At 36.4% G+C, this 24,038-nt stretch overlaps 2 protein-coding genes across 2 annotated transcripts in view; one reads left to right on the top strand and one right to left on the bottom strand.

The window, feature by feature from the left end:
* The window catches only part of LOC127842664 (zinc finger CCHC domain-containing protein 17-like), a 34,995-nt gene extending 18,482 nt beyond the window's left edge, over positions 1–16,513 (bottom strand). Inside the window, exons 1-3 of the mRNA XM_052372293.1 lie at positions 16,316–16,513; positions 3,778–3,835; positions 2,035–2,135 (exon numbers count right to left, since the gene is read on the bottom strand). Of these exons, the coding sequence (XP_052228253.1) occupies positions 2,035–2,135; positions 3,778–3,835; positions 16,316–16,423 (267 nt within the window). The 5' untranslated portion in view covers positions 16,424–16,513. The remainder of the gene's footprint in view (positions 1–2,034; positions 2,136–3,777; positions 3,836–16,315) is intronic.
* Positions 16,514–16,544: 31 nt separating this feature from the next.
* The window catches only part of LOC127842559 (thyroid adenoma-associated protein homolog), an 82,456-nt gene continuing 74,962 nt past the window's right edge, over positions 16,545–24,038 (top strand). The window contains exon 1 of the mRNA XM_052372122.1: positions 16,545–16,730. Coding sequence (XP_052228082.1) covers positions 16,655–16,730 — 76 coding nt within the window. The 5' untranslated portion in view covers positions 16,545–16,654. The remainder of the gene's footprint in view (positions 16,731–24,038) is intronic.

The following is a 24,038-nucleotide window of genomic DNA, read 5'->3' as shown; positions in this document are numbered from 1 at the left end:
CTATTTCATTGTTGTTTCGGTAACTGTTCTATCTGACTTTTCATCGTTGTCAATATTATTAATCTGTGTAAGTCTATACCGATGTTTTAAATCATTGTCGACTCGATAATAGCTTACACACATGCATTGAATCTAACAAATGTCTGTGCGTAGGTTGGCTACTGGCAATAATAAAACCAAATAGTAAAAAAAAAATTCGTGTACGTTATAGTTTGTTGTCGAATAAACCACGGCTGATAGTTAAGATGTGTAGGGATTAAATCACGAGTGCGAAGCACGAGTGATTAAAAACCACGCATCTTTACTTCCGGTTGTGGGTAATTCAACAACAAACAATAAAGTACACGAATTATTTTGATTCTAACACGATTTTTACTAAAGATTTATACAATGTATTATATTTTTCTTGTGTACTATTTTATGTGAAGTTCCGCCCATAAAAATAACTTTCGGCTGTTCTGTCAATCAAAACCGCAACTTTCATTCATTTTATTGCCGGATTATTACGCTGGTGGAAAATGTATCGGCATGTTTTGTTTAGTTACAGCGCGTGCTTTCAGTGTATAAGGTCTGCCCACAATCATTGCAGAATATCCGATTTTCTTCTTTGTTTATATGAAAGTTTACTGACTGTATCATGCATGAAATACACAATTTCCACGAGGATAACATCGAGGTTTTAATCTCCGAAGTAACTGTCAACGATTTTATCGTGGACGAGCACACATTACGGACCGATTAGTGTGCTAGGTATAAGCCAGTGAAATTATCGATTGATATTGACACTGGGTTATTCACGCTTGACTAATACACAACCGCGTGAATCTTCTTTGTTTGGGGTCATACGCTGATACTAGTCGGCTGATGTGCAATAGACTGGTCCTGACCGGTTAAGAGACTGCAGTGAATGGTTTATCACACCTAATCGAGATAAGAATGTAATTAGGGTATCCTAGCATGTGCACTGCGTAATTGATTTCATGACATGAGAATTTTAGCAAACAGAATCGGACAGACTCTTTGGGATTTTCAATCGGTCTTTCATGACCCCAATCGGTCTAGGACCGACAAAACCGAAAAAAATATGATCCCTGGAGATATATATAAAACCAATCTTTTCACCAAGTTTCATGATGATTGGGCGAAAAATGTGACTTCTAGAGTGTTCACAAGCTTTTTTTACTATATAAATAGAAGAAAACTCCCCCCCCCCCCAGCAGCCATGTTAGTCAACTGACCCGAACCATTTTTGAACTCAACTCTCGTATCAAGGAAACAACTGTTCTGACCAAATTTCATGAAAATTGGGCAAAAAATGTGACTTCTAGAGTGTTCACATGTTTTCACTATATACATAGTGAAAAATGCCCCGCCCACTGGCGGCCATGTTTTTTCGCCGATCTGGACCATTTTCAAACTTGTCCAAGATATCAATAAAACCACTGTTTTGGCCAACTTTCATGATTATTGAGCAAAAATTGTGACTTCTAGAGTGTTTACAAGGTTTCTCTATAGCCAAATAAGGAAAACTGCCCCGCCCACTGGCGGCCATGTTTTTCAACGGACCGGAACCATTTTTGAACTCAACCAACATATCATTTAGACAAACATTTTGACAAAGTTACATGAAGATTGTGCATCAAATGTGACTTTTACAGTGTTCACAAGGTTTTTCTTTTTTTTGACCTAGTGACCTAGTTTTTGACCCAGCATGACCCAGTTTCGAACTCAGTCGAGGTATCAATGGGACAAATGATCCTCTTTCATGAAGATCAGACAATAAATGTGGCCTCTGGAGTGTTCACAAGATACATCTAGACAAAAACCTTTATTTGGCAAGTATGAAGCTGTGACTGCAGATTTAAAACAATAATACTGAGATTCAGACAGTATTAAAATATCATCTACTCATGTGCAGATACCAGTTTTGCCATCAGTAAACATCCATATTTAAACATTAAAAGCTTACTAATCTTATTTAAAAAATCAAATCCAGCCAAGGCAGCGGCTAAAGTCTACTTACTTAGTACTTACATCCAATGAAATGACTTTACAGTAGACATATTCTCCTCTGGAGAACATCTCTGACGGATCATCCACCTTGCTGTGGGATATCTGCGACTTGTGCACCAGACCTTTTACAACACATATTACTTTGAAATGAGCATCATACTGAAAAAACATAAGCGTTAAGTGTCGTCCAAGATAAGCTGGTGCAGTCTGCACAGGCTTATCAAGGGACAACACTTTCCACTTAGACTGGACTTTAAGTTAGAAAGATTCTTTAACTTTTTTCGAAAATTGGCCACCCTGATTAGCCTGTATGGACTGCAAAGGCTAATCTGGAATGACACTGAACCCATATGCATTAAGACAAGTTTTTCTAAAGGCTTAAAGGATGAAGCCCCAAACTGTAATTTGCTGTCAATTTGATGCACCAGTTTTTGTCATCATCTCAATTTTGTGACTTAAATATGGTTACAATCCATACCCTATCCTATGGTGCAGGGTATACGGGCCACTATAAGTATTTACTGGTTATTTATATAAACATGAGAACCATTAAGTAAGGTTGGATGATGAATACAATGTTCAGCTCATAAACACAAGAAGAGCTCCAGATAGGGGTCGTATTTTCGTAATTAAGAATTATTTTCAAGTCAGTTAATTATTTATTTTTTAATCTGGTCGTACCATTAAGAATTACAAAATCAAGTTACGAATATTATTTTTACATCGGTTCGTATCCATTTTATTGAGTTATTTTTGCGTATTAAAGATCTTTTCGGTACTTATATAGAATGGTTATTGGGTTTGGTTAACAAAGCGCATTTTTTCAGAAACACAATGCCCCCTACTGCACGGCTTTGATTTTTCTTTGATTATATTCCTTTAAAAAATATTACTTCCCTTTTGAAAATGATATGTACCTGCCAAATGGTAAATAGAAATTATCTCCCTTTAAAGCTTGTTATTTCCCTTGGATTTGTTTTTTTTGCCTTCGACCTTAAAGGATGACCTTGACCTTTTACCACTCAAAATCTGCAACTCCATGAGATACACATGCATGGCAAATATCAAGTTGCTATCTTCAATATTGCAAAAGTTATGGCCAATGTTTTAGTTTTCGGACGGACAGACAGTTCAACGGCTATATGCCATCCTACCGGGGACATAAAAACTGCAAAGCCTGCAAAAAAACACGCTTTTAACATATTGTACGCACAGTGAGCCGAAGTTGAATGTTAAGAAAGACATAATAGAAAAGATCTTATTATTAAGATCATCTATTTTTAGGTCATTAAAAAAAGAAAGAATTATTTTGCTAATCTTAGTAGTAATGTTAAGATTAAAATTTCAGACTTAAGAATTCTTTTTGAAAATCTGGTAGTTACGTTAAGAATTTCACAAAACCTTATCTGGAGTTCTGACAATATATTATACATGTTATATGTGTGCCATTTCATACATGTATTAAGTTGGAAGACAAGTAAAGTAAGATTAATAATGCCAAACTCAATTCTGAGCAGTTTGTTTTGCCTATGTACTTTGTCTATAGATGCATGCTAAATCCACACAAAAATACACCTTATTCTTTGAAAAATTTAAGACTCCTTAACCTTAAACCCCAATGTAGAAACCATTGAGGTCTTATTCAAGTGATTCAACAACACTACATGTATGTTTAACATCTAAACTTATTAAACTTAATGATTGAAAAATAAAAACATAAGTCTGCTCACAAAAATTCCAGATTCATTTATGGATTTAACTTACCCTGCCTTGTTGTCCCTGGAATTTTGACAAATAGACCATATTCTTTCACAGAGGCAACCTGTAATTAAGTCCATAATAAAATAACATAATGATGTTAAACTTGCACGTAGTAAATACAGTTTTACATTGTGAATCATGTATTTATGTATATTGGTCTTTCCTCTGGTAAAAGTTTCATACACACCAGTGTTTCATATTTGACTGCCTATTGTACCAAAGTATTTAAAAAAAATATGAATTATTATCAAAAAAGAAAATATCTTAAAGGGAGATTATACCATTTTAATATGTGTTAAATTGTAATACACTGCAACGCCGATAGATCGCGGTTGTTGGTATATTGATAAAAATATGTTACAATAACACAAAATAGGCAAGAAAAATTATACATTGAAGACAAATTTAATAAAATGCAGGAAAGACAAATTAGCGCCCCGAGCCGATTGGGACGAAGATATTTCGTACATGTTTTCCTACAATAACCAAAGCATTCGTCTTTTTATAAGGATCAGAGTTAGTGTTTGTGTGTTGTTTGAATAGATATTGTTGCAGAAAATTAAAATGATCCGTAAAACTAAATCAGTGCTCCAGCTAAGCCTTAATTGAAGGGCGCCCCACCCTGCCCTCCCGAAACTCCGCCCTGCCCTCCCTAGGCCCCCCCCCTGCCCTTAAAAAAAAACAAAAAACAAGAGATGTGTTTGACAGAAACACAATGCCCCCTATTGCCATGCTTTGAAGCCATATATTTGACCTTTGACCTTGACCTTTCACCACTCAAAATGTGCAGCTCCACGAGAAGTACATGTAAGTTAGAGATTGAATGGAGAAATGCAAATTATTTATTTTTAATTTTTGACCTTTGACTTTGAAGGATGACCTTGATCTTTCACCACTCAAAATGTGCAGCTCCACGAGATACACATGCATACCAAATATGAAGTTGCTGTGTTCTATATTAAACAAGAGGGCCTGAAAGGCCCAAAGTCGCTCACCTGAGATAACAAGATATTATTGGGACAAATCTTCTTACCAAGTTTCATGAAGATTGGACAATAAATGTGGCCTCTAGAGTGTTAACAAGGTTTTACTATAGCCATATAAGGAAAAATGCCCCGCCCCTGGTGGCTATGTTTTTAAAGCAACCAAAACCATTTTTGAACTCATCCAAGATATCATTGACACAAATCTTCTGACCAATTTTCATGATGATCGGAAAATAAATGTGACCTCTATGTGACCTCTAGAGTGTTAACAAGGTTTTACTACAGCCATATAAGGAAAAATGCCCCGCCCCCGTGGTGGCCATGTTTTTCAATCATCCGGCATCTTTTTTGAACATGTCCAAGATATTATTTGGATGAATCTTCTGAACGAGTTTCATGAAGATCGGACTATAAATGTGGTCTCTAGAGTGTTAACAAGATTTTACTATAGCCATATATAGCCATATAAGGAACAAGGGACAAAATTGTCACAAAACCAGGTTTTCAGTTGAAAAAAAGTCTGATAAAGGGAGACAATTCAAAATGTGTATTGTTAACCCCCTTGTGTAAAATTGACCTTGGTTTCAATTAGAAAACAAGGGCTGTTTGTAAAACAAGCATGCCCCCCATATGGGCTGTCAGTTATAGTGGAATCGATTGTGTGAATACGTTTTTTGTCACTGTGATCTTGGCCTTTGACCTAGTGACCTGAAAATCAATGGGGGTCATCTGCCAGTCATGATCAATGTATCTATGAAGTTTCATGATCCTTGGCCTAATTATTCTTAAGTTATCATCCGGAAACCATTTTACTGTTTCAAGTCACTGTGACCTTGACCTTTGATCTCGTGACCTGCAAATTTATACGGGTCATCTGCCAGTCATGATCAATGTACCTAGGAAGTTTCATGATCCTAGACATAAGCATTCTTGAGTTATCGTCCAGAAACCATTTTACTGTTTCGAGTCACTGTGACCTTGACCTTTGACCTAGTGACCTGAAAATCAATAGGGGTCATCTGCCAGTCATGATCAATGTACCTAGGAAGTTTCATGATCCTAGGTGTAAGCATTCTTGAGTTATCATCCGGAAACCATTTTACTGTTTCGAGTCACTGTGACCTTGACCTTTGACCTAGTGACCTGAAAATATATAGGGGTCATCTGCCAGTCATGATCAATATACCTATGAAGTTTCATGATCCTAGGCAAAAGAGTTCTTGAGTTATCACCCGGAAACCATTTTACTATTTCAAGTCACTGTGCCCTTGACCTTTGACCTAGTGACCTGAAAATCAATATGGGTCATCTGCCAGTCATGATCAATGTACCTATGAAGTTTCATGTTCCTAGGCCTAAGCGTTCTTTAGTTATCATCCGGAAACCATCTGGTGGACGGACCGACATGTGCAAAACAATATACCCCCTCTTCTTCAAAGGGGGGCATAAAAAAAGTCTGATAAAGAGAGATAACTCAAAATCAAAATGTGAATTGTTACTGATTGTTCATAGTTACACAGTTGTTTCAAAATCAATCTATTTTTAGTTGTGGCGACCTTGACCTTGGAGATATTGATGTTATTCTTTCGTGCGACACACCGTCCAATAATGTCGAACAAATGTGCCAAATGATTTTAAAATGTCCCAATGAATGACATAGTAATGGCCCAGACAAGCACATTTATGGCCATTTTTGACCTTCGAACTCAAATTGTGACCTTGACCTTGGAGATATCGACGTAATTCTTTCGCGCAACACACCGTCTAATCATGGTGAACAAATGTGCCAAATGATTTTAAAATCTCACAATGAATCACAAAGTAATGGCCCGGACAAGCTCATTTATGGCCATTTTTGACCTTCAAACTCAAATTGTGACCTTGACCTTGGAGATATCAACAAAATTCTTTCACGCGACACACCGTCTAATGATGGTGAACAAATGTGCCTAATGATTTTTAAATCTGATAATTAACAACAAAGTTATGTCCCGGACAAGCTCATTTATGGCCATTTTTGACCTTCCTACTCAAATTGTGACCTTGACCTTGGAGATATCGACGTAATTCTTTCGTGCCACACACCGTCTAATGATGGAAAACAAATGTGTTAAATGATTTTAAAATCTGACAATGAACGACAGAGTTATGGCCCAGACAAGCTTGTTCCGCCCGCCAGCCCACCCGCCAGCCCACCCACCGACATTCGCCAATCTAATAACCAGTTTTTTTCTTCGAAAAACCTGGTTAAAAATGCCCTGCCCGTTGGCAGCCATGTTTTTCAAGCAAACCTAACCATTTTCGAACTCATCCAAGATATCATTGGGACAAATCTTCTGGCCATATTTCATGAAGATTGGACAATTAATGTGGCCTCTAGAGTGTTAACAAGGTTTTACAAAAGCCATATATAGCCATATAAGGAAAAATGCCCCGCCCCCTGGTGGCCATGTTTTTAAAGAAACCAAAACCATTTTCGAACTCATCCAAGCTATCATTGGGACAAATCTTATGACCAAGTTTCATGAAGATCGGAAAATAAATGTGGCCTCTAGAGTGTTAACAAGGTTTTATACTATAGCCATATAAGGAAACATGCCCCGCCCCCTGGCGGCCATATTTTTCAATCAAAGGGCATCATTTTTGAACTCGTCCAAGATATTAGTGTGATGCATCTTCTGACCAAGTTTCATGAATATTGGACAATTTTCTATAGGCATATAAAGAAAAATGCCCCGGTCCCTGGCGGCCATGATTTTCAACCAACCGGCATCATTTTCGAACTCGTCCAAGATATCATTGGAATGAATGTTCTGACCAAGTTTCATGAAGATTGGACATTAAATGTGGCCTCTAGAGTGTTAACAAGATTTTACTATAGCCATGTAAGGAAAAATGCCCCGCCCCTGTGCAGCCATGTTTTTCAAGCAAAGGTTACCATTTTTAAACTCATCCAAGATATCATTGGGACAAATCATCTGAGCAAGTTTCATGAAGATCGAAAAATTAATGTGGCCTCTAGAGTGTTAACAAGGTTTTACTAAAGCCATACAAGGAAAAATGCCCCGCCCCATGGCGACCATGTTTTTCAACCAACTGGCATCATTTCCGAACTCGTCCAAGATGTTATTGGGATAAATCTTCTGACCAAGTTTCATTTAGATTGGGCAATAAATGTGGTCTCTAGAGTGTTAACAAGATTTTTCTATAGCCATATATAGCAATATATGGAAAAATGCCACGCCCCTTGACAGCCATGTTTTTGAAGCAAACGTGACCATTTTCGAACTCATCCAAGATATAATTGAGACCAATCTTCTGACCAAATTTCATGAAGATTAGACAATAAATGTGGCCTCTAGAGAGTTAACAAGGCAAATGTTGACGGCGCACGACGCACGACGGACAACAGGCGATCACAAAAGCTCACCATGAGCACGTTGTGCTCAGGTGAGCTAAAAAGTTATGATAAAACTTTAACGAAGGTTAAAGTTTTTAGGAAAGAAAAATACAATGATATTTGACCTTGAAGGATGACCTTGACCTTGTGTTTTCACCACTCAAAATTAGCAGCTCCATGAGATACACTTGCTATGTTCAATATTGCAAAAGTTATCAAACGTGAACCAAGGTTAAAGTTTTAGGACAGGCAGACAGGCAGGCAGGCAGGCAGGCAGGCAGGCAGGCAGGCAGGCAGGCAGGCAGGCAGGCAGGCAGGCAGGCAGGCAGGCAGGCAGGCAGGCAGGCAGGCAGGCAGGCAGGCAGGCAGGCAGACAGACAGACAGACAGACAGACAGACAGACAGACAGACAGACAGACAGACAGACAGACAGACAGACAGACAGACAGACAGACAGACAGACAGACAGACAGACAGGACAAAAACAATATACCCCCTATCTATCGATCCAGGGGCATAAATTTTTTTTTTACATATGATAATAAATAAATGTCTTATTACATTGTATTTTATTCATCCCTCATTATATTTAAATGGTTTAATAATAATAGGAATAATATATTCAAACAATGATTAATAACATATAAATTAACATGCAACAGGAAGCATTCCAGAAACACCCGCGCACTCAAAAGTGCCCTTTTTACAAAATACTGCGCGTCAAAAGTGCCCTTTTGACAAAAAAGCCCCCCCTGACCTTTTCAAATCCTAGCTGGAGCACTGCTCAATTTAGATTCACATCATACATGCATGATACACATGCTGGCTAATTTGACTGTACAGACATTTTTTTATTTCAAAATTAAATATCTGGCTTATTTCGCATTTTGCAACACATGTTCTTTTTAAATTTAATTTATATTGAAATATATGTTTTATAACTTTTTTACTCATTTTATATAAATTCATAAATATTTGACAATATTGTATAATCTCCCTTTAAAAAAGATCTAAGCTAAAATGACCTAAGCCAGTAAAAATGTTTATGTAAAATTTCCCTACGCAGTACATATTTGTCAGTCCAAACGTTTTCTGATGTTTGTTAAACTAGGAATAATGACATTCAAAACAATGTATTACCAGTAATTATGGACCAAATTGGCAGAGTTGCATTCACACATGTAAATCTTTTTTGTCCAAACACCGTAGACAGCAGTCTACACAATAGGTCAGTAGATGTGCTATTTGTGTTTTCAGTAGGAAATATACATGATGACTATATTGGAAGCATTTGTATAAAGCGTTGTGTTAACATTAAACAAGAGCACCGCATAACGGGTGCCAGGCTCGGCTATGGGTGCAGTTTTGAATAAATGAAAGCTTGTCAGAATTTAAAAAAAAATTTTTTTGACCTTTGACCAAGTGACCCAAAAATGGGTGTGGTGTGTAGAACTCATCAAGGTGCATCTACATATGAAGTTTCAAAGTTGTAGATAGAAGGAATTTGAGTTTAGAGCCAATCTTGAAAACCTTAACAAAATGTTAAGGTTTTAGCACGACACGGACGGCGGACGACACGACGAGCTGGCTATGACAATACCTCGGGTTTTCTCTGAAAACACCGAGCTAAAAATCATAAGTGTGTTTCGGATTACAAATTATTATTCTCATTTGGGAATTTAACAGAACATTTATACTTGTGTTATATTTGTTATGAGTTAAATATTGATTTGTTAAAATGCTTTACGTGTCGAAATAGTTTTTTTGATAATATTATGCATGAAAACAAAGATCTATTAATATACATTACAAATGTGTATTAATAGATCCAGAGGCGTATCTAGAAGTTTTTCAGAGGGGGGACTTTACTGGGGAGGGTGCGGGATGGGTGTCCCCTCCTGTTGTCGACTTTTTTTTTGAAATGGAACCTTGAAATGATGCAATTTCCTGCTATCGAATCAGCATTGTGCATGATAAAAGTGCGAGTAAAACAAACAAGAACATGAGTTCAGACATCAAGTGTGACAGACACACAGGGGTAAATCAAAAGTCTCTCAAACCACAAAAGTGGTGGGAGACATAATCTTTATGACCAGACATTTTTTAACAGTGTTAGTTAGATGGGTGGACCTCCTATTTAACCTTGTTGGATATCCTACTAGGTCACCCTGTTGGATGGGTGGATATTTATCAAACTTGGTTGTAATCATATTATATATACCTTATTGAGTCTTGTGGTTAAAAACATTTTAAGCAGCACTCTTTATTTCGAGTTCTAACAAAGTTTATGTCATTTTGTAACAAAAACCATACAAGAAAATCTATGCACACGCATGTTAATCTTACAAGTATTCACCTAATGTTATGATATTTATACTTTCTCAGAAATGATCACTTAGATAATTCATATATCTCTCTGTACTATCACTGGTTACAATCTACAACTCAGTCATGATGTCATGAAGATCCATCCGCCTAGGATGCTTCCGTAAGGCAATGCGAGTAATTGGGTGACTTGCTATGCCCGCATATATAACTACATGTGCACTTTGTAATGGAGTGAATTTGAATATAGTGCACCATCGTATTCTGCTCTGTAATATGAATTCTAACACTCGTGAACAGTTATGGAATACCATAATAGACACAAACAGACTTAGTGCTTTTAACCAGATGTGTCGCTCTAGTCTTTCTGAGCAGTGCAATTATATACTCCGGATGTTTCTTAATATAAACTATGACAACCTCAATCATACAAAACTTTCATCACTAGTCTGCAAAATGTTTTTACAGTAGGGGACTCACTAAATGATTACATTGCGATTACATTAACTTATATATAGTATATACAGTACACTTAAAAAGTTTTTTTTTCAGCCAGGAATCGTCTGTCTAGCAATTTCGTGTTTCGGTGCTAGGCTACAGATATCCTGGAGACATATCTAACTTTATATAATGATCGTGATATCACAGTACTCCTAGCTCCCTGTCTAAAATTTCGCGTGTGCCTCCTAGATGGGACAACTTGGAGACTCTTCTACGTAACAAAACACAGTTTTACTAAATAATATTGTTTATTATGTTCTCTTCTTTTGCTGATGTTGATATTAACATCCATATATATCTTTTATGTTTGTATTTATCTAACCATTGTTTATATATAGTTATATTGTGTTTTGATCTTCGTATCTTGTATATGGAGGAATAAAAGTATATATGTCTCACGTAAAACATTGCAAATGTTAATGTCCATGTTGCTATGAATAGATAAAGTAATCAAAGATAATTAATGACTTCAAAGTTTTCAATAAATTTTCTTTTCATGAAATTAAAAAGTACAATTTGAACACAATCATTTTTTTTGGAAAGTACCTGATAGCAGTAACAGACTCATATCAGGGGTTTTTCAACCTATTTTGAGAAAAGGAGTCTGACCAAATTGGGAATTTTTTATTGACAAAATTGGCCATTTTTGGAATTTTTGCTTTGATGAAACGGATCATTTGGGAAAAAATTGTGAATTTATCATGCTTAAATAATTCAGTGGTTTAACAAATAAATTTGTTTTTATTTGTTATTTTGTCTTCTTTATATAAACAGATGCAATATTGGGCATGTTCAACATTTATTCAAGTACTGCAGTTTTGTTTTTCAGTTACAGTTACACTCTGAGATAAGAACTGAACAGTCAAAACCTTAAAGCAGATATTTTTGACCAAAACAAACACTGGTTAGTCAATTTTTTTATTATTTTTTTTTTTTCGAAATTGGGATTTTTTTTATAATTTCGGTTTGGGATCGGGTCCGTTTGCTTTGGGAGTGCCTCCGTTTTCCGTAGGCGCAGACAGTGCTGAAAAACCCCTGCATATTCAATCGGTTCATTATTTTTTGTTTCTTGTTCCAAATGGACTCAAGTGTTGCCTGTTGGCGTTTCATTTGAAAATGATTTAGTTTCATACTCGCAAAGTAATTCTTCATTTTTGAGTCCTTTTTAATTTCAATAACTAAAGATGAACATAAAAGCAGTTAGCCCAATTTGTTAAAAAACAAAACAATTTAATTGCCTTTCACCTATAGCTAAATGTATCGATGGATTTCATTACTTGAATCTATCTCTTTCAGCCAATCAAATAGCGCAGTGAATTATTTACAGTTAATGAAGCGTGCAGTTTAGCTGGCGAATGTTAGATCATCTGTACACATGCCTGGGGGCTAAATCACACAAAACAACAGCTGTTTATGGCTTAATTAGGGGCATATGACAGGAAATACACGAGTAGATATGTTTGAAACTTTAAGGGGCTCATTTAAACAAGAATATCAGTGAAACTGATAGATGCTCCCAGATGATGCGCTTTGTCAATCTACGTGTTAATAACCACCGTAAAAAATCTATTATTAGCCCCAGTGACCTTGACCCCAGTGACCTCAAACCTCATCAAAAGGTAGAGGTCCATGCAAGTTACCTACATGCCAAATATGTAAGAGATCTGTAAAATATTGAAGGCGCTATGAGAAACTGTAACAAAATTGTCACGGAAAAATATATTTTTAGCCTCGGTGACCTTGACCCCAGTGAACTCAAACCTCATCAAAAGGTAGAGGTTCATAAAAGGTACCTACATGCCAAATATGTAAGAGATCGGAAAAATATTGATCTGATCTTTGATAATAAAAAGCACAATTTACAGGAGGATAACACCTGTTGGCTATCCCCAAACCAAAATGAATGCTTGCGGCAAGCTTGCGGCAAGCTCGCAGCAAGCTTGCGGCAAGCTTGCGAAGCTAAATTATCATTGGTACAAGCTTGCGGCAAGCTTGCGGCAGCTTGCAAGTATTTTAATACAAAATTCTGCAAGCTTGTGCAAGCTTGCGCATGCTTGCGCAAGCTTTTTTGGGCGCAAGCTTGCGCAAGCTTTTAAGTTACTGTTGGACTCTGAAAATTTCAAAGTATAGTGCATGTCAGCTAGCTGAAAATGAGTAAAAGTTTCTAAGTACAAAAATATTTAAAAAAAATACAAAAATAATTATTTCAATGTAGCTGATTTCTTTCCAAGCATATTGGGATTCAAATTTAATGGCATGAAACACAGAATCTAAATAATCAGGTAAACATTTTTTTCGGCGTTGCCGTTTAACGTCACATTTGGCCTTTTATGACCTTCTCATGAGAAGCCAATAGAATTTATAATAATTTCCAGCCAGTATCTCCAATGAATAAAATCAAACAATCCCCTGGCTTATTCGAGAAAAAGCCGCCTGAAACATTGGCGACAAATTTCTTCGAAATGAATAGGCATTCTATGATAAGATTTCCAAGTGCCCTCTTCGCAAAGGCTTGGCCAGTGTTTCTCTGCCGTGTAAATCAATAAATAGGTCAACATCATCTGGTGAAGTTGAAAATAGGACTTACGTTAAAGGCTATGTTTTCATATTTAATAATAACCACCATATATTATGCAACACAAATTAAAATATATGTAAAAAAAATGATAATGCTGTTATTTCAATTCACTTTTAATTTATCTTATTTTGACTAATTTTGCTCTTTTTAAATTATTATTTCATTAAGGTTTTATAAATTACAAGATTTGGTTGTTTTCATCATTTTAAATGTTTCCTTAATAACAAAACACGATTTTAATTTTATGTCATCAAAATGAATCAAGTTTATCTGCATATTTAACTATAATAGTTTAAATTTCTCAAACACATTTTCCCAGTCTCAAACTCCATGAAATGGTAAATAAATAAGCCTTGTTTAATCTGATAACCACTGACCACCAGCTGACCTGGACTTGTGCAACCCCAATATTCCCTGGCATGCTGAGCCCTCAGACAAACTAGTACCTGTTTATAAACCATCTGCTTTCAGGCTTTGGATTGGATAATTAATTCACAGGAAGTTGTTTATTTGAATCAAATACAAGAGCGGTTAAGCAACTGACTGACCTAAATTGTGGGTAAAATTCTAATTCTAAGCAACATAAGGACTTAAAATTGTAGTGTAAAAAAATGTCTTACAATTTAGACAGAAAGGGAGTATTGTGTGAAAAACAATGTGTAATTAATACAGTATGGAAATGAACAATAAGTTTCTTGCAAAAGAGGTTCAAAGTGGCTGGTTACTGTGATTTGGCCTCTGAGGATACTTCACCAATTTCCTGTGTTTTGGAATACTGCAGACAGCATAAAAGGTTTGTATTTTTAATTCTGCATTTTTTTTTATAAATTAGATTATTGAATCATATAATTTGAATTATATTTATGTACTGTGTCCCAGTGGCAGAATAGCAGATTGCTCAGGGCATCATTATGAAGCATTTCAATTAAATATATAATATTCTTTTATTATTTTAACTCAAGAAATTGCTTCCTGCTAATTATGGTTGCAGTCACATATTGAAATATATAATGATATAAAAATGAAACAAGAGATGTGTTTGTCAGAAACACAATGCCCCCTTTTGAGCGATTTTGACCCATATCTTTGACCTTGAAGGATGACCTTGACCTTTCACCACTTAAAATGTGCAGCTCCATGAGATGCACATGCATGCCAAAAATGAAGTTGCTATGTTCAATATTGCAAAAGTTATGACCAAACTTAAACCAAGGTTAAAGTTTTGTACAGACAGAGTGACAGACAGACAGGCCAAAAACAATATACCCCCTCTTCTTTCAAGAAGGGGGCATAAAAATTGATATAAATTTCAGTGCTATTGTTTTGTTTTTTGCAGAGCTCCGGTGTTAAAAGGGATCCCCTTCATCCAGAGTACAAGGTGTACATTACTAAGGGGCAACTTTCACAAGATCGGGATGCTGGAGCCAATAATCAACAAAAGTTGACAATTGCTCTGCTGGTTGCCCTTTTCAGCAGGGAACAACTTGCATAGTCCAGCGCCAAAGGGTCAAGGAAGGCCAATAATACTTTAATATCAACAACATGTTTGCCTAGTGATGCCACACAGGCTGTGAAACATTTTGTGTTTAATGCATTTTAAAAAGACAGCTGTCCGATTCAGCTTTCAATGACATCATTGATGTAATATAACAGTGAATGTGCAAATGCTAGAAGGGCACTAACTTGTTGAAATGTTCAAATGTGTCAATTATGTAGATATGTATATACTATTATATATAAATTGTAAATATAAATTGTTCATTTGTACTCTTTACTTTTTTTCAGATTGGAAGGTTTTACACAAAGTTAAAAGTAATATTCTATGGAATCTGCAAGCTTGCGCAAGCTTGTGGCAAGCTTGCGCAAGCTTGCAAATAAAAATCATAAGCAAGCTTGCGCAAGCTCGCGCAAGCTTGCTGCGAGGTTCCAATTCTAAGCTTGCGTTAAAAAAGCTTGCGATTTTGGTTTGGGTCATCAGTCTCTTACGTAACTTGTCATGGTTTTATTGAGGAGAAGTACATTTTATTGCGGAGAAGTACACTGTACGGACCAATTAATATGATACATAGGTAAAAAAAAAGGTCGCGGTGGTGTAGTGGATGAGGACCATGTCGATATCTGCTGATAATAGGCCTTCCAGTAATAGTCAGTAATTGACAGTAGGAAGTGCGAAGTAGAAGAAGTAAAACAAAGCCATAAAACTGCAATAAACCCCTGAAATTATTGATTGATATTGACATGGGGTTATTGACGAACATCTGATTCACACTGTTGCCGCCAGTTAAAGGGGCCGTCCAACAGATTTTGGCATGTATTAAAGCTTGTCATTAAATGCTTTATATTGATAAATTTAAACATTTGAACTAAAAATCTTCAATAAAAAACAAGAATACAATTTAAAAAAGGGGAAAAAAAGTAACCCTCAACAGGGCTTGAACCACTGACCCCTGGATTCCTGGAGTAAAAAGCCTCCCGCCTAGACCACTCAACCATCCACGCTCTTGTTGAGAGCGGATGTATTTTATAGCTATATAAACAATCCTCGTAGTTTCCCAAAATATCGTTTCACGTCGATATGACGCTTTATCTGTTGGACGGCCCCTTTAATATCAGATCCTACCGTGAAAAATTAATAAAATTTCCCGACCTACCGACCCTCATTTAAAATATTTATTGAGCCCGTAACCTGAAACGAACATGTTTTTTTTAGCCTAACTGTATGATTAATTACAGTGAAAAGGTTAGATCTACCTCTCCGTGAAATATTTTATACAATTGTGGAATTGGTCCTTCACTCTTTCTTCTTTTCAATGGCCCGTCTGTCCCACTGCGATCTTCTCGGGAAGTTGTATGAGCCATGACCAGGAAAATGTTTAAAACACTTTAAAAATCGAATCGTTTATGACAAATTTATATCTACGGGAAGTAATCCTTTTTTTGCTTAGTTGTTGCGAACGACATTCGCTCTTTCTGCAAACGCGGAATTTACGAACAAAAATATTTACATCGAAAACCAAGATGACATGCCGGTGAACGTTAATTTTTAAATTATATATAGTTTATGAGAATTGCTGTTGATGATTAAAAGAAATGCCGTCTTTTAAATCAACGAAATATTTGTTTGTGCCTTGTGAACTGAGAAACAACTACATAAGTGTGTACATAGGTAGGTTTGAAAATAATTGTAGTAGTTCGGATTCTTAGTTTTCGGACAAATACTTGATTTCATTATGTCAATTACGGGTATCACGTTTACAGATTTTTCTAAACGTTTAAACGAAATGAAATAAATGAAACGTTACCGTTTAAACGGTATACCTATGACCGTTTAAAAAGCATCAGTGCCATCGCATTTCAAAACTGAAAGTAGTAATTATTTCCAGAAGTTATATTCAGTGCATATCCCATTCGCACAATGATGTCATATTAAAACCAACTGTTCTTGTCATTGTCAAACCTTTGGGTTACACTTTTTGTACTTACATGCCGTAGTATTTTGTAACAAAGACAAATTATTATCGAACCCACATTTCTTCAATAAGAGTAAACTGGTTTAATTTTTTTATTGTTTTACTTAACAAGATGTACATTAAAATGAGTATCTGTTCATTAAATTAAAAATGAATGCTGATGAAGAAACGGCGGGAAAATTTCCTCGTGCACTTCATGCCAACGCGCGCAGGGCTCGACATTAACTTTTGAAGCCACCTGTCCGGTCGGTCAAGTAGACCAAAATTTCACTTGTTCTGACCAAAAAGCAACTTGTCCTGACCATGATATATTAATCTGCTCAGTACTTTGCAAAATAATGAAATAATACAAAATGCTCAAATCATAAAGACTGTAATCATTCAAAATACATGTTAACATAATAGTAGGCAATTTCAATACAAAAAGAACTGACTAGAATAACGGAAAACTCGAGATTATTGTTTTTTAAACATACAAAGCCATAATACCTGACAAAAACTTGTGTTATGTAAAATCATTCTATACATAGAGATGACGTCACTTCGTAAATTGTCTGTAAGATCGGTGTGTACCGGTGTTGTAAAATGCATATTCTTTACAAGGGAGAATATTCTTGTTATCTTGGCAAAGAAAAATGTTAAGGGTTGCTTCCCTTGTAAACAGTACGGTGTAGTATTGCATGGAACTATCAGAATACCTTGCGCTTTGTCGTTTAAATGTTAACATAATATAATCGAAAAAGTTTTGTGGTAACTCCACAGAAATAACAGATTTAAAGGCATTTTTTTAAGTAATTAAATTATAACGACCGCTTGTCTCGTCGGACTAGCAAATTCTATATTTACTTGTCCGGACTAAAAATTTGGTTGTCCCGGACAGTCGGACTACCGTTAATGTCGAGCCCTGGCGCATCAAATGTTCAAGACGATTCAGGGCATGATTATGCAACAAATAGCGGGAAATTTTCCCGAGCACTTCATGCGAATCACGTTAAATATTCAAGAAGTCTAGTCGGTCCATGGTGTATTGTTATGTTTACGGCATTGTGAATAAGGGCCATCTGGCTCATGTGATACAAATACAAGTCTTTTTCAGCAGCTTTTAATAAGCTTTGCAAAGTCATAACATAATGAGCTAAAATAGATTCTGTTGATATTGACTGTCGTTTAAACGTTTACTGTTTTTATACACGTTTTTGAGCAAAACACAAAACGCCACCATTTAAACGTTTAAACGTGATACCCTTAATGCCAATAAGGTGTTAGTTTGGTGTCATTTAATTCAATGCTCTTTCAAGGATATCTAGAAATTAGAATAGCAATGAACAAAACGCGTACTGGTATTTATTTGAGTTGCCTATTTATTTGACATATGCGATTAATTAGACTTTAAATACAATTAAACCGCTCCTGTTTTTCTCGTATCCCATTAATTAAAATACGCTGCTGTCGTTCAGGATAGTTTGGGAGTAAAAAAAGTAATTAAATATCGTTCAATTTAATTCGGCAATCGGCAGAGATGTGTAATATTATCGCCATATAACTAATTATTTAATTATCACTCTTTAATTCAGAACGGTAAATATTCGGTAGAAAGATTAATAGTGGTCAGCTTAGAAATATTTATTGACGGGTATTGTCTTGTTTTGTTTCATTTGCTTATCTCTTTGACTTCCCGACCGGTCGCTATTTTGGAGGCAGACGACGATATTAAATGTGTATTCAAATTATACAACATCTGCACATGAATGACCCAATATTATCCGATACACCCGTTCTCACATTTTATTCGACAACGTCATGTCATGTGTAAGTGAGCTCAATGCTAATTGGCCAGCTACCATGTGCACTTCAATAACAATAAGGTCAAGCAATGTCTGATCGGGTACAGACCGGGTTTCGTTAACTGTTCGAATTGCGAACACTTTCATTGAAACAAAGAGACAAATATAGAAAACCAGTCCGGATTAAAATGGCGGATGTTTTCAACGAAATTTTACTAGATTTTCGCATTTTCGCAATTTAGATTTTTCTTGAGACAAATTCTGAATATTTTCGCAAATGGCGAACGACAGCGCGAGCATTGCGAACGTGTTATTATTGGAATAAAATGCTCACTATTACAGGGCTCGCGCTGTTGTGTACACGCCTTTGCGAAAGTATAGCGAATTTGGCTCAAGAAAAATATAATTTGCTAATATGCTTAAATCTCTAAATTTCATTGAAAACATCCGCCATTTTAATCCGGAGTGTTTTTTTTAACTATTTTTCTCTTTGTTTCCATGAATGTTTTGAAGCGCATATGAAAGCTTGCCAATCACCATTGAGTTCGCTATCGGGTAGTATTGGGTCATTCATGCGCAGATAATGGAATACACAGTTGATATTGTCGTCTGCCTACAATACAAAGGCCAATGGCAAAAGTCGTATAAAAAATAAGCAAATGAAAAGAAGCGTTACACTCAATAAATTATTTTAAAGCTGATCACTTTACAATTTTCTACCGACTATCAATCTGAATTAAAGGATGATAATTAAATAATTAGCAGGGATCAAGCTAGACTCCAATTTTTGGGAGAAGTCACTTCTCCCTCAGCTCAGGAGAGGGAGAAGTGAGGCAGTTTTAGGGAGAAGTGGATCTTTTGCGATCACCAATGGACCATTGTGAACCATGACCCAGAGGTTTCACTGTCCCAAAAAAAGTTGTTGCCACTTTTTCGCAGTGTGAAAACTGTCTGTTATTCCAACCTTATTAATATGAACAATAATTTAGGATGATCATTTAAAGAAACCTTACTACATTACATTAATGTCATTGACTGTATTATCACCTGAAAAATTATGGTAATACATATAAAAAAACTTCATAACCTTCATAAGCCATACCTTCATAAGTCTTAATAAGCTTTATTTGTATATAAATAACTTTTTTCATCTTGATAAACAGCACAGATTACCAAAATAATATAATAATGTTAACATCAATGTAACAGTATGCTGCATAAATGTTTCAAAATTAACTATTTAATTTTAAACATATAATCACACCAATTTACATCATTTGAAAGGGAAAAAAGAAAACATCAGAAAATAAAGCATCTCACTTCAAATTGTTAAACAGTTATATTTGGTCATTTGGACATGATATACATTAGCTTTGACAGCTTCTGTTGTTAAAACGTTTTCTGTAATTGGTGGAGGATTTCTAGGCTCAAATAAATGAATGTTTTTCACGCATATTGCTTGACAGAAAGGCCCCAAATAAATGAATGTTTTTCACGCATATTGCTTGACAGAAAGGCCCCGATAATTGCCACCATCCATTCTAGTTGCCTGAAATATCATAAAACATAATTTTACAAACTATCAACAACAAACCAACACATTAATGTCCCTATCTTTTAATGTCCGAATTTTTAACATATCCGAAATATAGTACGAGTAAATGGTATACTTTTTATTTCCGAAATTGTTGGTTTCTTAATCAAATTTTAACCTTTCCAAAAATATTAAAATAATGAAACTATTAAACAGAAATGCTCACAAATTCCTGTTGAAACAAGATTTCATGTGTTTTTGTGGAGAAATTGTTTTTGTTAAATGCTTTTGCCGGGCCCGTGGTATTGACAGTCACTATTGATTTAATGGTAAAGAAATAGGGGCCCTAATCATCATTATAAATTTTTATCGTGGTGAGAGTTTGTCACAGTGTTACTTTATTTATTGCTCACTATCATAAAGGCGCCGTTCATCCAAAAATAACCCCCATAAAACATGACAATAGCAGTAAAAACACCGTTTGTAACACTTACACGCTTCAGTGATTTCACTCTGCTTGGTCAAGAGATTCCTGCCAAATACCCGAATGACGAGTGCTGTGAACAGTTGCTTATCAATTTTTAATAGGTAATTTACTACGCCAGGGGGCGGAGTTTCGTCGATTCGGTCAGTTGATTGACTTTGGCGTGTATATGGTAATAAACAGAAGCCACTTAGATAGCGCTGCGGATATGATAATTGCCAGATTTTAGGGCGAAGTGATATCGCTGATGCTTTTGATCCGGGCGATTAAAGGGAAGCCACGGCGATATAATCGCCCAAATCGCCCAGTTGCTTGATCCCTGATTAGTTACATGTCGAAGATGTTGCACCTTTCTGTTCTTGATTGAAATTAAAATGTTATAGTTACTTTGTTGTTTTTTACTCACAAACTATGCTATTGTAAAGTAATATGTCAACCAAATACTAATAGTATATTAATTACGTAGTTGCTAGGTTACTTGTTTTCATTTTCTGTAGTCAAACGATATGCACATTTGATTTCATGTGGAAAATGCGTACAATTTTTCGGACTGTGGTTTTCGGATTAAGTATTTTTCGTCGATTATATTATATTTTGGATGTTCTTTATAAAAAAAATAGACTTAAGAATACACGTGCGGTGATATGGACGGTGCAGACAAATTTTTACCAATTTCCTTTCATGAGGCAGAAGACTTGGAGCTTTATTTGATAATTACCTTTCAGTTTGGTATATGTTGGAGTTCAATGTCAGAAAAAAAAATTACTTAAAAAAAAATAAAAAATCCCTACCTACCTACTCACCCAAATTTACCTGGGTCGGGTTATGCCAAACAAGAATTTTTAAAGGATGGCCTAAGGCAAAGCCTCAAAGCGAGCTTGATTTATGTTTATTAGAAAAAACTGACAAATAAATAATCTTTATGGATTTATTAATCGTCTTAAGGATGGAATAACTTCAATAATGACAACATTATAAAACTAGAAATGGCGCGGCAGAGGCCGACGCGTATCCCCACGCTGCATGTTTGACCTAGGTGTGCCCCAGGGTTGGTAATGGGGCCATGCATAGCTGAGATTGACTGTATTGTCATAAGAGAAGTTCATCATCAATTAGAAGTGAATTGGTGTAGAAATGAAGAAGTTATAGTAAAAGGCAATTTTGGGTGGGTGTGACATATGTGGGCAGGGCGCCCCAGGGTTGGTAATTGTGCCATGCATAGTTGAGATTGACCGTATTGTCATAAGAGAAGTTCAGTATCAATTTGAAGTGAATCGGTGTAGAAATGAAGAAATTATAGTAAAAGGCAATTTTGGGCGGGTGTGGTCTATGTGGGCGGGGCCCCAGGGTTGGTAATGGGGCCATGCATAGTTGAGATTGACCGTATTGTCATAAGAGAGGTTCAGTATCAATTTGAAGTGAATCGGTGTAGAAATGAAGAAATTATAGTAAAAGGCAATTTTGGGTGGGTGTGGTCTATGTGGGCGGGGCGCCCCAGGGTTGGTAATGGGGCCATGCATAGTTGAGATTGACTGTATTGTCATAAGAGAAGTTCAATATCAATTTGAAGTGAATCGGTGTAGAAATGAAGAAATTATAGTAAAGGCAATTTTGGGTGGGTGTGGTCTATGTGGGCGGGGCCCCAGGGTTGGTTATGGGGCCATGCATAGTTGAGATTGACCCTAATGTCATAAGAGAAGTTCAGTATCAATTTGAAGTATATCCGTGTAGAAATGAAAAAGTTATAGTAAATGGAATTTTTTGGTGGGTGTGGCCTATGTGGGCGGGCGCCCCAGGGTTGGGATTGGGGCCATGCATAGTTGAGATTGACCCTAATGTCATAACAAAAGTTCAGTATCAATTTGAAGTGAATCCGTGTAGAAATGAAAAAATTATAGTAAATGGAAATTTTTGGTGGGTGTGGCCTATGTGGGCTGGGCGCCCCAGGGTTGGGAATGGGGCCATGCATGGTTGAGATTGACCGTATTGTCATGAGAGAGGCTCAGTATCAATTTGAAGTGAATCGGTGTAGAAATAAAGAAGTAAATGTAAAATAACCTAAAAAAATGAGTGATAACTTCTGACGCGGCCCCACCCCAACCGCTATAACTTTTGACCCAGGGGTCAGATCAAAATTCCAAATAGTGCAGGGTCGCACATATGCTCATAGCTACCATGTGTGTAAGTTATAAGGTTCTAGTGCTTTTAGTGTAGGAGGAGATAGTGGCCAGGACGGACGGACAGACAGACGGACGGACGGCGGAGATAACCACAATATCCCCACCTTTTTTTCAAAAAGCGTGGGGATAACAAGTTCAATTACATAAATCACACAAATTTAAAAGTTGTACAGAAATCAGACAATGTAACAAATTACAAGAATCCTTTCCTCCCCAAGCTTTAAAGTTTGTATGGTATGCTGTAAAACAAATTGACTAGATTTAAATGTGGAAGGTGGAAAAGGATGTCCACAAAGATCTGGAAGTATACAAGACACACATATTAATACTTAGTTATCTCCCCTACATATTAATACTTAGTTATCTCCCTTCATAGGGGTAAGTTTTTGAGGGTACGTGAAAAACTGATTCCTGAAAATTAATATGTGTAACAATTATCATGATTATAAAAAATTAAACACAAATGTCTCTAAAATGATCATGATGATTTTGATTTCAACACATCTCTAAAAAGTCCCATCACACAAACTGGAAACAGTCAACAAATGATAACTATAGGGCATTAAACAGTTTATAAGTCAACACACACAGCTATTTCAGCCATCGTTGAAATGAGACTTTTGGCCAGGCCGCCGTGGTAACAGTCCTTTTTCTCCTGGGTTATTGTGTGGTAGCAACCTAGCGAGCGCTCGTGGTATCTTTGTCCCACCAGTGTGCCTGTTCATGGGAGTAGACGGTTGGGGTTGTACATCCTCGGTTGGTGGGGGTGTATCAGTCTTGACGGCTGGATCCAGGGTTGGTTGTGGTGGAGGCAAAGCCGGTTCCTGTGTAGCATTAGGAGTAGCTTCCTCCATAGCAGTAGGTGCTAGTAGCAACTGAGGGTGTTGTGCATGTTCATGAGTTAAAGACTTGGGATGCTATGACTCAACTGCTTTCATGAGGGGATCCGTTGAATTACTGGAGAACGGGGAGTACTTTCTCAAGTACTGCCTGTTACGTAGGGTGACCCTACCTGTTCCATC

Source organism: Dreissena polymorpha, chromosome 1, assembly GCF_020536995.1.
Source record: "Dreissena polymorpha isolate Duluth1 chromosome 1, UMN_Dpol_1.0, whole genome shotgun sequence".
Taxonomy (NCBI): Eukaryota; Metazoa; Mollusca; class Bivalvia; order Myida; family Dreissenidae; genus Dreissena; species Dreissena polymorpha.
Note: the sequence above shows the minus strand (reverse complement) of the source record. Positions and strands in the feature narration are given on the sequence as shown.